Source organism: Corythoichthys intestinalis, chromosome 17 (assembly GCF_030265065.1).
Source record: "Corythoichthys intestinalis isolate RoL2023-P3 chromosome 17, ASM3026506v1, whole genome shotgun sequence".
Classification (NCBI taxonomy): domain Eukaryota; kingdom Metazoa; phylum Chordata; class Actinopteri; order Syngnathiformes; family Syngnathidae; genus Corythoichthys; species Corythoichthys intestinalis.
The window spans coordinates 16,486,739-16,501,407 of record NC_080411.1 but is presented as its reverse complement, the minus strand read 5'-3'; the positions used below and the strand labels follow the sequence as shown (position 1 = coordinate 16,501,407).

At 38.2% G+C, this 14,669-nt stretch overlaps 1 protein-coding gene across 3 annotated transcripts in view; it reads left to right on the top strand.

Annotated features, from left to right (window-relative positions):
• Window positions 1-14,669, top strand: part of col5a1 (procollagen, type V, alpha 1) — a 127,290-nt gene that overhangs the window by 32,026 nt on the left and 80,595 nt on the right. For all 3 annotated transcript variants that reach the window (XM_057818117.1, XM_057818116.1, XM_057818118.1), the window contains exons 2-4: window positions 1,319-1,486; window positions 6,886-7,099; window positions 9,121-9,283. In XM_057818117.1, coding sequence (XP_057674100.1) covers window positions 1,319-1,486; window positions 6,886-7,099; window positions 9,121-9,283 — 545 coding nt within the window. The remainder of the gene's footprint in view (window positions 1-1,318; window positions 1,487-6,885; window positions 7,100-9,120; window positions 9,284-14,669) is intronic.

Here is a 14,669-nt window from a genome sequence, read left to right as displayed (position 1 = left end):
AAATTGTGCTACTGTCAGCAAAAAACCAAACCAAAACAAAACTGAATCACCTGTGTTGTGTATGACAGCCCTTTTAATTTTCGTCTTTTGAACAAAAATACTAGTCGTAGCCAAATTTTGGTCATTTCAAAGTGTGTTCGTCTTCGTCTATTTTAAATCGACGCTTACTTGAAATGTTTTGGTCTGTAGAATTCAAAGGTTTTAGTCCAAAAATAAATAAAGGTTTCTAACAACTTTGAATGAACATTATCACATATCGTAGCATCAACAAGGACAACTTTGTGATGATAATTCGCACTCACTTGTGCGAGGGTTTAAGAGGACGCTCGCCACGCGAAATGCTAATGCTAACTCGAACACGAATGCTATGCTCATGCTACGAGTTACATTTAGTGTGTGATGAACACTAAGCAGAGACCTTTAAAGGTAAAGCAACACTGCATACTCTCTCTTGCCAAGATAAGAAAACATCACACCATGTGTTTCAAAACAAGCAAGCTTGAAGCCTGGCAAGTTGAACATTAAATGAACATTATTACATATCGTAGCGTATACAAGGACAACTTTGTGATGATATAACACACTCAGCATGAAAATAGTACAATTTTTTCAATAAATTATACCGACCTGGACGCGACAAATTGTATGCCAAAAAAAAAAAAAAAGTCAGAGGGTTGAAGAGGACGCTCGCCACCCTAAATGCTAATGCTAACTCAAACACAAATGCCATGCTAATGCTATGAGTTACATTTATTGTGTGATGAACACTCAGCACAGACCTTTAAATGCTAAAGCAACATTGCATATTCTCTGTTGCCAAGATAAGAAAATAATACCATATTTTTCAAAACAAGCAAGCCTGGAGCCTGACAAACTTATCAGTGAGAGGGGTGAGAGGCACAGCAAGTCACATGAGTGACAAAACCAAGCAATGCTACCATGCAGGCTGACGTACTACACATAAAATAAGAAAATGTCACACATTGTGAACCTATGATGGAAACATTTTCCTCTCTTGAGAGGAAAACCGGGATTTGTCTCGTTATGTTTTACTCTCCCAAGACATGTTTTTGGCTCGTTCTCATTTTGTCATCGTTATGAAAAAAAAATTGTTCGTTGACGAAATATTTTCCTTCTTGTCACCACTGACAATTGCGATAGAGGCTCACAAATTGGTCGATCACCTCCAGCCCGCCCATTCAAATGAAATGGACGTCTGTTGACATCAATGATAGCCATTGGATTGAACAGTGTCAAATCAATTTTTACTAACAGAAATTTCTTTTGTGTTTTTTCCTTCTTCCACCTTCCTGTGCAGCTGAACCAGCCAACCTCTTGAAGATTTTAGATTTTCCTAATTTACCCGAAGGCGTCACGAAAACAACGGGGTTCTGCTCGAATCGGCGGTCGTCGCAAGGACCCGACGTTGCCTACCGAGTCTCCAAAGAGGCGCAGCTCAGCGCTCCCACCAAACAACTATATCCAGGTGAGCTCAGCTTGACACTAATCCCCTGCAGGTGCCTCAGTCCATTCCATTTTTACGGACTTTTGAGTCCGTATGGCAGGGATATCGTGGACAAACAAAGTGGGAGAGCAATTTCCGTTTTTTTCCCTTTTCATGCCCTGCAGGTGGCACTTTTATAGGCTCCCGTATAACTTGATTATTTACGTCAGCCTACCCTTATGAACTTTGAATCCATTCATTGAAAAAGTGCAGACATTTGTTGTACGAATGTTACAATATATATAGTAGTACACGTTTACAAACATTTTATTTCATAAAATTGAATAAAAACGAGGAAATGTCACTTGTACTCTATTGAATAATTTTTTTTACTATTTTTTTTTCTTGATTTAATCCCCCCCAAAATGTGAAATTGATGCTCATAAAGTATGTCAAATTGTAAATAATGTGAATAGTTGTAATAAATGCTGCAGATTTTAAATGTTACTTGTGTAATATGGACAAATATGTTAAAGATAAATGTTCATGATTTCATGATTGTAAGTATAAAATTATATTTAGCCACATAGCAAAAGTGATTTTATGCAAAGTTTTGGCAGTATGGAAAAATAATAAGGCCATTAAACCAATTAATTAACCAATCGTTTTATTATTAAAGTATTTTTAAAAAGGAAAAAAGTGATTTAAAATATGCCAATATTCATTTTTTCTTGCATTTTTTTTTTTTACTGGAATTAATAAAAATGACAAGAAACGTAAGTTTATGTGACAAATATGTGAATGTCTTTATTCTAATAAAAACTCATGATTTTTTTTTTTTTTTTTTTTTTAATTATAATTAATTAAATGAATAAATTATTTAGATAGATCATTTTAAAAATACTATATTGAGTTTTCAGGTTTGGAAACTTATTCGTCCATAAAATTTATCTTAGATGATTGACTAAATATTCAATGTAAAGAATTCATGAATAAAAATGAATTACTAGATCATCAATTTTAAGATTAGCAAACTAAAACGACAACATAAAATGGGTAGAATTAAAGAACGGCGTGATCCCTATACAGTCCGAGGGCCATATTTTGCCCACCCACAGGCTAAACTGAAGAGCTTTTATGAGCTAAACTGCACTGATGTGGCTTTGAATCTTTTTTTCCCCATCTTCTCTCACTTTTCCCTGATGCGCCGTTATTTTCCATCGTCTATCATTTTTCTGTCCTTTGTAGCATCATCTTCTTTTTCCCTTTGCCCCCCCCCCCAAAAAAAGAGGCGTACATTTTTTCTCTTTGAATGATTTAGCGATTTGGTGGATAAAATAAGGTCGAGATGCTAGTGATGTGGCTGTGATTCTTATTGGCAGCCATGTCCCGTCACGCTAGCCCGAAAAGCAATATTCGCTTTGAAAGCGACACTCAAAGAGCAAACAAACTCTGTTTAGATGCACACGCTATAATTACATGACTCTGGCGCACTCAAAGAATTGGAAATGTCATGCTATTGTAATGCATGAATATGCTAACTTTTTTAAACAGATGGGGGGGAAAAACTTTCACACTTTTATGATTGAATTGAAACAAACAAACAAAAATGTTTCAGAGTTTTTGAAACATGACCACTCCAGTTTTTAGTTTCTCAAAAATGGTGCAAATATAAACTGCTAGCTAACCTCAGAGGCTGGGATTACAATAAAATCATGTGCCTGTTCATGTAGTTGCTTGTAGTCCATGTTTTACTTTTTTTTTTTTTTTAATCAAGAAGAAAGCCTAGCCAATGACATCACCCCACCCTATTAATTTTCCAACCCAGCTGAGACTTTTTATACTATTAACCTCAGCTTTCTGCCACCTAATCCTTAAAAAATGAAAGACAAAGAGATGCTAAACACTGTTGGACAACACATCGAGCACTTGCGGTGGCGTTATGGAAAAGCGAGCACAGACGTGCGGTCATCAGACCCGGGGAAAGGATGATGAGTTAAAAATTCAGACACAGGAGTAATTTCTATTACCTTTACAACCCGAAAAGAACATGCTAATTATAGTGCACTTTTCCCACGCCGCGGTACGTCTGCGAAAGATTGCGCAAATTAGCGCCTCAGGCTACAGAAGCTAACGCCGCCAGGGTTCGTGTCGTCAGCAGCTTCCAATTTTCTGACTCAAATGTGGGGGCTGTAAAATCTTCAACAGGACTCCTGTTTGACTAAATGTTACATTATTAGAGTGATGTGTATGACGCCTTGTTTTGAAATTTGAAACATGAACATAAGTATAAAATAATCTTCATTCTGGGCCTGCCTGTATTACTGCCTGTAATGGCGATAGACATCCAATCTATTTTGACTGGGAAACAGTCAAATTGGATCGAACGTCCATCCCTGTCAGTGGCAGTGAAAATGATCGCTCAATACCAGTCTTCCAAGTTGAAATGGATTCGATGTCTATAGCTGTCAATGGCAATGAATGAGTAAAATATTCAAAATAATCCAGAGGTATAAGGATATTGCAATATACACAGTGTATCACAAAAGTGAGTCCACCCCTTGCATTTCTGTAGATATTTAAGTATATCTTTGATGACACTTTGACACAATGAAAAGTAGTCTGTGTGCAGCTTATATAATAGAGTTATATACAATAGCCTCTTCTGAAGACGGTACACAAGAAAGCCCGCAAACAGTTTGCTAAAAACATGTCAACAAAGCACATGGATTACTGGAACCATGTCCTATGGTCTGATGAGAAGGGCGAGCTTTCTTGTGTACCGTCTTCAGAAGAGGCTTCCTCCTGGGGTGACAGCCATGCACACCAATTTGATGTAGAGTGCGGTGTATGGTCTGAGCACTAACAGGCTGACCCCCAACCTCTTCAATCTCTGCAGCAATGCTGAAAGCACTCCTGTAACGAGTCACATCACATTTTGGAGGGAAAATGACAAGCAGTACTCAATTTGAACAGTTAGGGATGTACGTAGTTTCTAAGGGGTGTACTCACTTTTGTTGCAGAGGGTTTAAATATTAATGGCTATATTTTTACTTATTTTGAGGGGGAAATTAATTAAGTCTATTATATAAGCTGCACACAGATAACTTTTCGTTGTGTCAAAGTGTCATTTTGTCAGTGTTGTCCCATGAAAAAATATAGTTAAATTAGGGCTGTTATACGATTAAAATTTTTAATCGAATTAATCACAGCTTAAAAATTAATTAATCGTAATTAATCGCAATTCAAACATCTATAAAATATACCATATTTTTCTGTAAATTATTGTTGAAATTCTCATTCCTCACAATTCTCATGGTCATAAAATCAGTCGCACCCAAGCACAAGCAGAGGGCCACAAAACACAAGTAACAAGTGCAAATGACCCTGTTCTGTCATTTTAATCTGTTTGAGCAGGGCATGTGCGTTAATTGCGTCAAATACTTTAACGTGATTAATTAAAAAAATTAATTACCGCCCGTTAACGCGATAATTTTGACAACCCTATGTTAAATATCTGCAGAAATGCGAGGGGTGTACTCACTTTTGTGGTACACTGTATATACTGTATATTTACACTACTAAAACAAACTTTGCAAAACAGACACAATTCCCAGCAAACAATAAATAAATAAATAAATAAATAAATAAATAAATCACAACCAAGATAGGTCAATTTATCAAATTGGAGTACAGGTAGTCCCCGGGTTACGTACGAGTTCTGTTCCTACGCTGGCGACGTAATCCAAAGTTTCGCTTCAGTCGGAATGAACACTTTAAATACCCCTAAATACCGTTCAAATCTCAAAATAACTATCCACAACACGTTATACGTCATTCTACTGTCCTCAACGAGACAATGGAGCTAAGACCTAGTTCGACAATGAGCTTAGCTCTGAAATGAAGATGCCATACTGACGTCCATGTGGTTTGCTGACTTTATTCAGCTGCTCGGGACATCAATGCTTGCAGAATGAAACTAAAATAAAGATGAAATTAATTCAGTTTCAACTTCAATAACAGCAATTAAAATTTGCATTCATAAACAGCTGCTGATACTGAAATAACAATCCACACAAATAACAAGCATGTATCAGTTAGCGTCCGCACATCATCAAAAACAATCAAATAAACTCGACCCAAGTATTTGACCTAAATTAAAAACGTACAATAAACAGTACAAAAAGTGTTATGTACAGGTGTGGCTCTGTGGATGCTTCTCAAGTAAGAAATGCAGCTGTAATCTTTCGCTCTTACTCGCGTGTGGAAGGACTACCTGCTCTATGCTTCCTGCAAAACAAAAATACAGCAGTACCTTAAGATAGGAAATTAATTTGTTCCAGAGTGGCTTTCGTATCATGATTTTTTTCGTATAATGAATCGCGTTTTACATGCAAATCGTCTAAATCTTTCAAAGCTCTACTAAAACACCACATTAAAATTTCTGCCCCCCTATGTCGCCCCCTAGTGGTGCTTGATTATATTTATAAAGTATATTTTGTTTGTTTACATTTATAGTCAAGGGTCGTTACATTATTGCATTACTGCAAGCGGGAAAGATCTATTACAAAATGTACCATCTTTCGTATGCTGAAGTAGTTTTTCGTAATATGAAGTCATAAAGCTCTGAAAACCTTTTCATAAAATGAATTTTTTATATACATCGCATCTCGATGTGCCACTGTACTTAAATCTAGATTGATTTCAACATGTTTGGTTTTGACCCCTGAGCTAATGGAGAGGCACTGTTTACGTGACTAGCTCCATCTAGTGATATAGCTAAGAAGTGCAACAGAATGCAGGGTGAATTTAAGCTTCTTGTGCTTATTATCATTATTTGTTGTGGGACAATTAAAAAAAAAAACTGGGCCATTGGGTCATTTTTTGGACATCATTGACATAGTCACTTGGTGGAACACCCCAATTTAAAATCGGTAATTAGGTTCACGTGTTCTTCTCACTCATTTTCACTGTAGGATTACACCAGGAGGAAATTCCAAATTGAATTCCCTGCAGTTGTCACGCATGTCAAAATCAGCTTCCATAAAAATGAGGAACCGAGGGGGAGGACTTGGAGTGAACATCTTTTTCATTTTCACATTTGAAGAAAGTCTTGGCGAATGCTAAATCTGTTTATACTATGGATTCATACTGTATAGTGTATATTATTTGATCATTAGTGTTTTCATCGCAACATTTTTTTTGATGGATACCCTCATAAAGATAAAAAAAAGCTTTTTTTCAAAGGAGCAGTTTGGAAGATTTTCAATTAAACTCTGGAGGTTTTTCAAGTGATTGCACCGCCAACATAATTGTTTCCTTGTGGTGCTCCAGACTGCCTTATCGGATTGTTCCGTGCACTATATTCCTCGTCTATTTTGTGTTCTGTCCAATATTCCGCCAATGAACCAAGCGTTGGACTCTTTCCTCTCCCTCACCAGGTGATGTATTCCCTGAGGACTTTTCCATCATGGCCACGGTGAAGCCCAAGAAGGGCAGCCAGTCTTTCCTGTTGTCAGTGTACAATGAGCAGGGAATCCAGCAACTGGGACTGGAAATGGGGCGCTCGCCCGTTTTCCTCTACGAGGACCACACAGGAAAGCCCGGACCGGAGGACTACCCGCTTTTCCGGGGGATCAACCTGGCTGACGGAAAGTAGGTGGACTTGTTTTATGGGCTTTTGTATCAAAGTTTAGGAGCTAGGCGTTAAGGCGTTTGGGTGTTAGGACTAACTGTATGATTTGGGGTTTGTTTCAGGATTTAGGTCTAGCGTTTGGGTTTTGAGATAGGTAGGGGAAAGTTTGTAGCGATAGAGGATGTTATTAGTGTTTAGGTTACTGTGATCATTTGGTATTCAGTTATGGCAAGAGTGGGAACACTATTCCACAAGGGGCCTCAATTGGCATGGGCTTCTACTCCACCTCATCAAGAAGAAAACCTTTACAGTAATATGGTGTCTTGCAAGTGCAATCAGTTGATTGCAGTCAGTTGCTTCTTGTTTCAGCAGAAACATCATTGGTTAAACTGTCCGTGCTGGATCAGTTGGAACAAAGACCAGGACCTACTATGGCCCTTAAGAACCTTTTTTGCCCACCCCTGAGTTAAGGGGTTTGAATTAGGGAGGGGAAAGTTCAGGTCGCGATCTTCAACTCTCCCTGGAGCGGTAAGCAACAGAGTATAAAGCGGTCGGGATGAGAATAAGCACTTCCAAATCTGAGACCATTGTCCTTAGTCAGGGAAAAGATGGAATGCCCTCTCCGGGTCAGGGATGAGGTCATTTCCCAAGTACAGGAGTTGAAGTATCTTGGGGTCTTGTTCACAAGTGAGGCGAAAATGGATTGGTGCGGCATCTGCAGTGATGCGGACTCCGCATCGGTCCGTCATGGTGAAGAAGGAGCTGAGCTGAAAGGCGAAGTTCTCTATTTACCTGTCGATCTACGTTCCTACCCTCAGCTTTCGTCACGAGCTGTGGGTCGTGACCGAAAGGACAAGATCCCGGATACAAGTGAATAGTGCGGAGGTGGTCAAATCGGTCAAATTGGTCAAATCTTTGTTACAATTGATCCAGCACAGGCAGTTTAACCTATGAGAGGTCTGGGGAAATGAGAAGCAACTGATTGCAATCATGGTGTCCTCTTGATTGGTTGCAACAAAAATCCGCACCAAATGTGGCCCTTTATGGAATAGTTTGCCCATCTCTGGAAAAGCGGATTGAAGCTCAGTCATCTAGGAGGGACTCGGAGTAGAGCCGCTGATCCTCCGCTTTGAGAAGAGCCAGATGAGGTGGCTTGGGCATCTGATTAGGATGCCTTCCTGACACCTCCTTGGAAAAATGTTTCGAGCACGTCCCACTAAGAGGAGGCTGTGGGGCTGACACAGGACACGCTGGGGAGATATCGTCTCTCATCTGGTTTCGGACCACATTGGGATCTTCTCGGAAGAGCTGGATGAAGTGGCTGGGGAAAGGGAAGTCTTTGCTTCCCTGCTGAAGCTGCTGCCCCTGCGACCAGACCTCGGATAAGCTTGAGAAAATAGATGTATAGGGTAAAGTTAGTACGATTAGGGAAAATGGGTTGGAGTTTAGATTATTGGGATTATGATTTTGATTGTAGACGTTTAGTTTAAAAGTGAGTTTGGTAGGGTAAAGTTAAGGTTAGGCATTAGGGTAAATGGTTTGTTATGAGAGAGATTACGAGGTTGGGTTTAGGCATTTAGTTAAGGAGTTTGTGTTAGTGGTGGGGTATTAGTGAGCATTAGGACAGGATTAGGTGTTAGGGTTCAGGATTTTTGGTTTATCATTAGCAAATTAGGGTTAGCGTCATTGGGGCTCAGTAGAATATACTTGGTAGAGATGCGGATGAGATTTGTTGGGAAAGGTGTCTATTTACACAGAGTACATGAGGTTTAAATTAGGGTTTACCAAAAAAAAAAAACCAAAGGTTAGTGTTAGGTTGATGTGGAGTGTTAGTATGCTTGTACATTTAAGGTGGAGTTGTGAAATTGGGTTTGATTTTAAAGATTAGTTAGGTGTATGGTTAGGGTTCATATCCTTAGGGTAAAGTAGGTTTTACAATGGGAAACACAAGCAAGATATTTGAATTTCAATGTTCACTTGGGTCTCAGCAGTAACTCAGCACGCGTGAGAACTGACACCAATTCTTCTTGTTCTTGTCCAGGTGGCATCGAGTGGCCATCAGTGTGCACAAGCAGACCATCACCCTCATTCTGGACTGTAAAAAGAAGACCACCCAGAAACTGCTCCGATCGGCCAACCCCATCATCGACACCAAAGGAATTATTGTCTTCGGAACAAGAATACTTGATGAAGAAGTCTTTGAGGTTGGCCCACTTTGAGTTCTCTTTTCCCATACTGAAAAAAACATTTACAGTGAATGAACGCATTCAGCCTGTCTTTTGTAAGTCTGTAATGGACATTGGTGCCCATTTGTGGTTTGAGGCGGCGGCGGTCATTTCCTCTGCAGACATGTCGGTGACCGAGCGTGCCTGACGCCTGCCACCCACGCGCCATAAATCACAGCGTCCAGTAGCGTTAGCCACAATGCATACGTCTTGGCTAAAGTTGACTGTATTTCGTTAACAGCTTTTAAAGGATCACATGACAGCAAAATTTAAAATTATTGCAATTCCTGAAATTTGGTGGAATGCAACAAAACATAAATGGGAAGCATGCTGGTTTCTTGTTAGCATCATTTTTAGCATTAGCATTATTTTCCCACACAATTTCAGCTTGAACATTTTAGCCCACGTTAGCCCGATTCTGATTACTTGGATGATTCTTATTCTTTTCTGGCCACGGCAAGCAAGCAAAATGCTAGTTCTGCCAACAATTTCTTTGAAGCGAAATTAGAAAAAAATACCCCAAACAATGACAATGCTTTGTCTTATTGCGGCAGCTGGCACTTAAAGTTGACAAACTGTTCAGCGGTTTTATTTCACATGTCCAACTTTTGCTTTTTCGAAGAACACAAACGTGCTGTGGTTATGCCATGAAAAAGAATTTTTTTTTTTTTTTTTTTTTAAACCCAGTAATTTTTAAATGGTATGGTATGAGTTAAGTGACCAAAAAATATTTTCTTTGCGGAAAATATGACTACCATTTGTCATTTTAACGACTCAACAGTTGGATATCGGGCGATATTTCATTCATTAACGATGTGGAAGACAAACTATGGATTATTACCATTTGGAACTAAAATGAGAATGTTAAATGTTTTAGAGATTTCTGAAGGGATAGAAAAGAGAATACTCAGAATAGCTTTCTGGAAGTTATGAACTCACTCACTTGCTTGACATGATGAACTCATTAAAAAGAATACTTCATCTAAAATCTATTGTTTGAGCATGTGTGACTCGCAGCGGGTTTGCCCTGCTGAATTCGGGCTGCTTTGAAAAAGGAATAATCGGCACGACGATAATTAATAGCAGAGGACGATTCGACATGACTGATGCCGAGCCAGCCAACCTCCCGACTCCCTTCCACTCACCCGCTGTGGAGCGTTTGAAATATGACATCAACCCCCGCCCCCCTACTAGCGAACAACCAATCTCCTGATGTTAAATCTTCTGAAACTGTTCATCAAACCAGCTTGCTATATAAGATCCACGCGGAATCACATTCTGAAACGTGTTACTGCTTTGAAATAACATCAGAAAGGTATTTTTTGCTCCAGGGTTCCCCCTTATGGATGGGGTTTGGATTTGCAGACAGGTGTGGGTACACACCTGGGAAAAAATATGACTTGGGCCGTTATTTTAAGAACGCCTCGATATGCACAATTTCTTTCACGTACATTTGTGCCTACCTCACATTGTGTCAATCAATAAATATTAGAATATAGAAAGAAATATTAATAGAATCTGTGGGCAACTAAGTGTTTGGGGCGTAATTCACCAATTTCATAAATACATCATACGATATCACTTCTTTACACAACGATCTGAAATTCACTGATATTACTGGCTACGTTTACACCGACAACATTTCTTTAATCCGATCATTTTACGGATTAAAATTATAATAGATGCACTGTTCACATGGACACTAAAAATATTGATCCGATTAGTATTTGGGTGTTCATGCATCAGAACAAATTATTTTGACATGCGCAGATTGATGGTTAAGGTGGTGTCGTAATAATGGTAAATATTTTTTTTGAGAAGATTTATCATCAATCTGCACGTTTTTTGACGCCATCTTAATATCGTGTAGACATTTATATATTTACTTTTTTTTTTTAAACCAAGTGTTCACTAAAATGTTCAGTTACAAGCAAAAACTTACCTTTTGCATTTCGATGCGTTCTCTTCTTGTTGTAGTAGATGTATTAAATAGCGCTTGGCAGACATATGGACGTTTTTCTAATATCGTTGACAAAAAAATACCCCAAAAAAGTACACTGATTTTGATCAGGCATCTGTGTGGACAACTGTGGCCGCCGCTGACTGATCGTAAGACCCCGGAAGGACCCTGCAGTAGCTTGAAGGCATGCTGCTATAGGGAGCTTCAGGCTTGCCTGGTTCATAAATTTTGTAAGATTTTTTTTTTATCTTGCATGAGAAAATATGCATTGTTGCTTTAGACTTTTAAGGTGTTTACTGAGTGATCCTTACACTTTAAATGTAACTCGAGTTTTAGCATAGCATTCTAGTTAGTATTAGCTTTAGCATGGCGAGCATCCTCTTAACCTCTCAATTGTTTGCATCTCATCGTGACGTCTTGGTGGATTTAATTATTTGAAAAAAATGTCCTGTTCTTGCTGAGTGTGTATAATCATAAAAAGAAGTGCTGCGTACACCGAAATAATATTTTAAATCTCATGTCATCATTGTAAATTTGAAGCTGTTGAAGCAATTAGAAAAAAAAGGCCTTACATAATGTGCGCGCCTTTGAAAAAGTATTTCGGCTTCAAATATCAACTCACAAAATTAGCTATGGATATCGATAATTGGCTGAATTTTTTTAGATATCCGTTTTGGCATTGGCATTTGAAAATCCCATATCGGTCGACCTCTATGTTAAAACAATTCTGCTAATGCAACAAACCAAAATGAAGTCCGTGTGTGCTATGTTTTCTTTGCTATGACAACAAAAGCACGTGAAAATGACGAACTCCAATATGGTAAGGTCAGGCTCATCTTTCCCAGAGCTTTTGAAAGCAGCATGACCAGATAAACCAAGAACAGTAGAGGAAGAAGAACCCATTTCGACATAAAATGTTAGCGTTATTCCTTGTTATTTCGTATATTTTTCCTGTTTTTATCCCGTCAAGTCTTTCAACAATTTCAAATTTAAAAAATTATACATTTTTAATAACTTCAGCAACGTGTTCATCTCAGATACAGACCAGTTTGTCTTGCATCAACCTGTCTTCCGCTGCCTCTGTCTGGGAATAACAGAAACGCATATGCTTACGTCACAGGTAAAAAAGGTTTGTTCCGAAAATTTGGAATAGTCTTTTCACGTGCATCAATCGCATTATCAGTTGACATAAACGACCCCTCTCGTTCGGAATAGGCTGGATCGCGTTAGAATATTCCCAATAGCATTTCTTATTCCGATCAAGTTTTTAATCCGAATAAAAGTGTCCATGTAAACAAAGCCAAATTCTGCCATACTTGTTTCAATGGCCTCCGATGGATTTAATACATGCACACATTTAAATATATTAATATTTCAAAATTTTTTTTTTTTTTTTATGTGGTATCGGGAGCCAAAAAATGGTATCGGTGCAAGACTAGTTTTAATGCTGTTATTACCCAGGAAGGCCAAAAGAGAAGACCGCACCGTAAGACAAAGTCGTTTTTTGAGAATGACGCCATACTGAAACCATTCCAAATCCGACCCAGGCTATCGGCAGTCCGACTCCCGGCTGTTACCGTGGGAATGAGGCGATATTTTTTTTCGCTTTAAAAGACTCCCCCGCTGCTCGTCGGCCAGTTTCCAGGCGAGACAGACAAAAAGAAAATGGAAAACTAAACTTTCCTAAACTGCTCTCCCCTTGCGCCCTTCACCCCTCTGCCTTTTAGTCTGATCTATTTTTTTTTTTTGTCTGCGTCATTTACCAAACGTGCTGGGTTCTGCAAAGTCGAGCCAGAAATGATCACGTGTAGGAACAAACGGAATCTTGGAAATATTCTTACTAGAACATACAGAAATGTTTTGTGGGAAGTGTGTTCTTATGATACGACAATAATTAAACATTTTTAGTCATTTTTTAAAAGAGCGAAGATGTATTTTGTAAGGGACAAAAAGCTGTCATTTTACGATAAATTCATGTTTTTTAAAGGCAAGGCAAATTTATTTGTGTAGCACAATTCAACACAAGGTAATTCAAAGTGGGGTTTTTTTTGCGAATAAATGTGTAATGTGATGACCATAAAGTTTGAGGGTCAGGAATCAAGTCAAAAAATTACAAAATTAATTTTCCTTGGGAGACACTCTGTAACGATGAGAATTAAGTCACGTATTTGAGTAGTAAAAATAAATTCATAATGTATTTCTGTTAAAAAAAAAATCATTTTCAAATGTGTACATACTAAACATACAGTATATGTACATACATACACACACACACAAAGTATATGTATATACAGAGGTGGGTAGTAAGGCTTTACATTTACTCCGTTACATTTATCTATTTATTTATTTTTTTTTTTAAATTAACTTCTAAAATTAGTTTTACTAAGCGATACGTTTTCCTAAAGATGCACAATAATGTCGGTTACCTATAATTATCGGCTTATAATGACAGTTATGACGTCACACCGATAATCCGGATTTTAAAAAATGGAACCGATAACGCAATCCGATAATTATATACTGCATTCAGCCTCAAAATGTGCTCAATCGACGCAGTTTAGTCCAATTCTGTGCCAGCGCATCAACCCCTCCTAAAGACATTTTTGTGCAATTAAGTATTTAATTTGTAAGTATTATTAATATTAACTACTTAATATACATTGTTTAGATGTTGGAATTTACTACTTGTTCACATTTGATGTGGAGAAAAGCAATAAATTCAGTTTTTGCACAGTAACATTTGCTCTTGTATATAATTTAAAATTGTATATATCTTTTAATGGAATTATCAGCTTGACATTATCGGTTATCGGCTGGAAGGAGGAGGAAATTATCGGTTATCGGTATCGGTTGGAAAATGCATTGTTGTGCATCACTACTTTGTACTTTATTTGAGTAGATTTGTGAAGAACAAACGCTAATCTTACTCCGCTACTTTAGGCTACACTAGTCTTTACATTTTTCCTCTTTATTCTACCTACATTACTAGATTTTACATTTTCTTTTTGCCAGAGACGCTGACAGTGGCGCTACCAGTTTCACCAATGAGACGTCGCAACAATAATCACAAGACTCCATTAAACCAATCAGATTTAAGCTTTCAGTTCTATGATCAAGCCGGCCTGCCTAATCACGTGGCGTCTTTAAAGCACTGTAAAAAAATTAAGTATTTGACTGCCCTCGAGATGACTCGAAGTGCGGATTTTAACCTCTATTTGGCACCTATTGACCAAGCAAACCCAGAGATTTGATCCTTTTAATTTCATAATAGGAAATATTTTTTCTCAACTAGAGGGCACTCATGCTCTTTGAGCGAACAATGCTTCATTTCTGCAGAATTTTTTCACTCGCCATAATTCAATGATTTAAAAAAAAATATTTCTATGGCTAAATGTGGTTATTTAA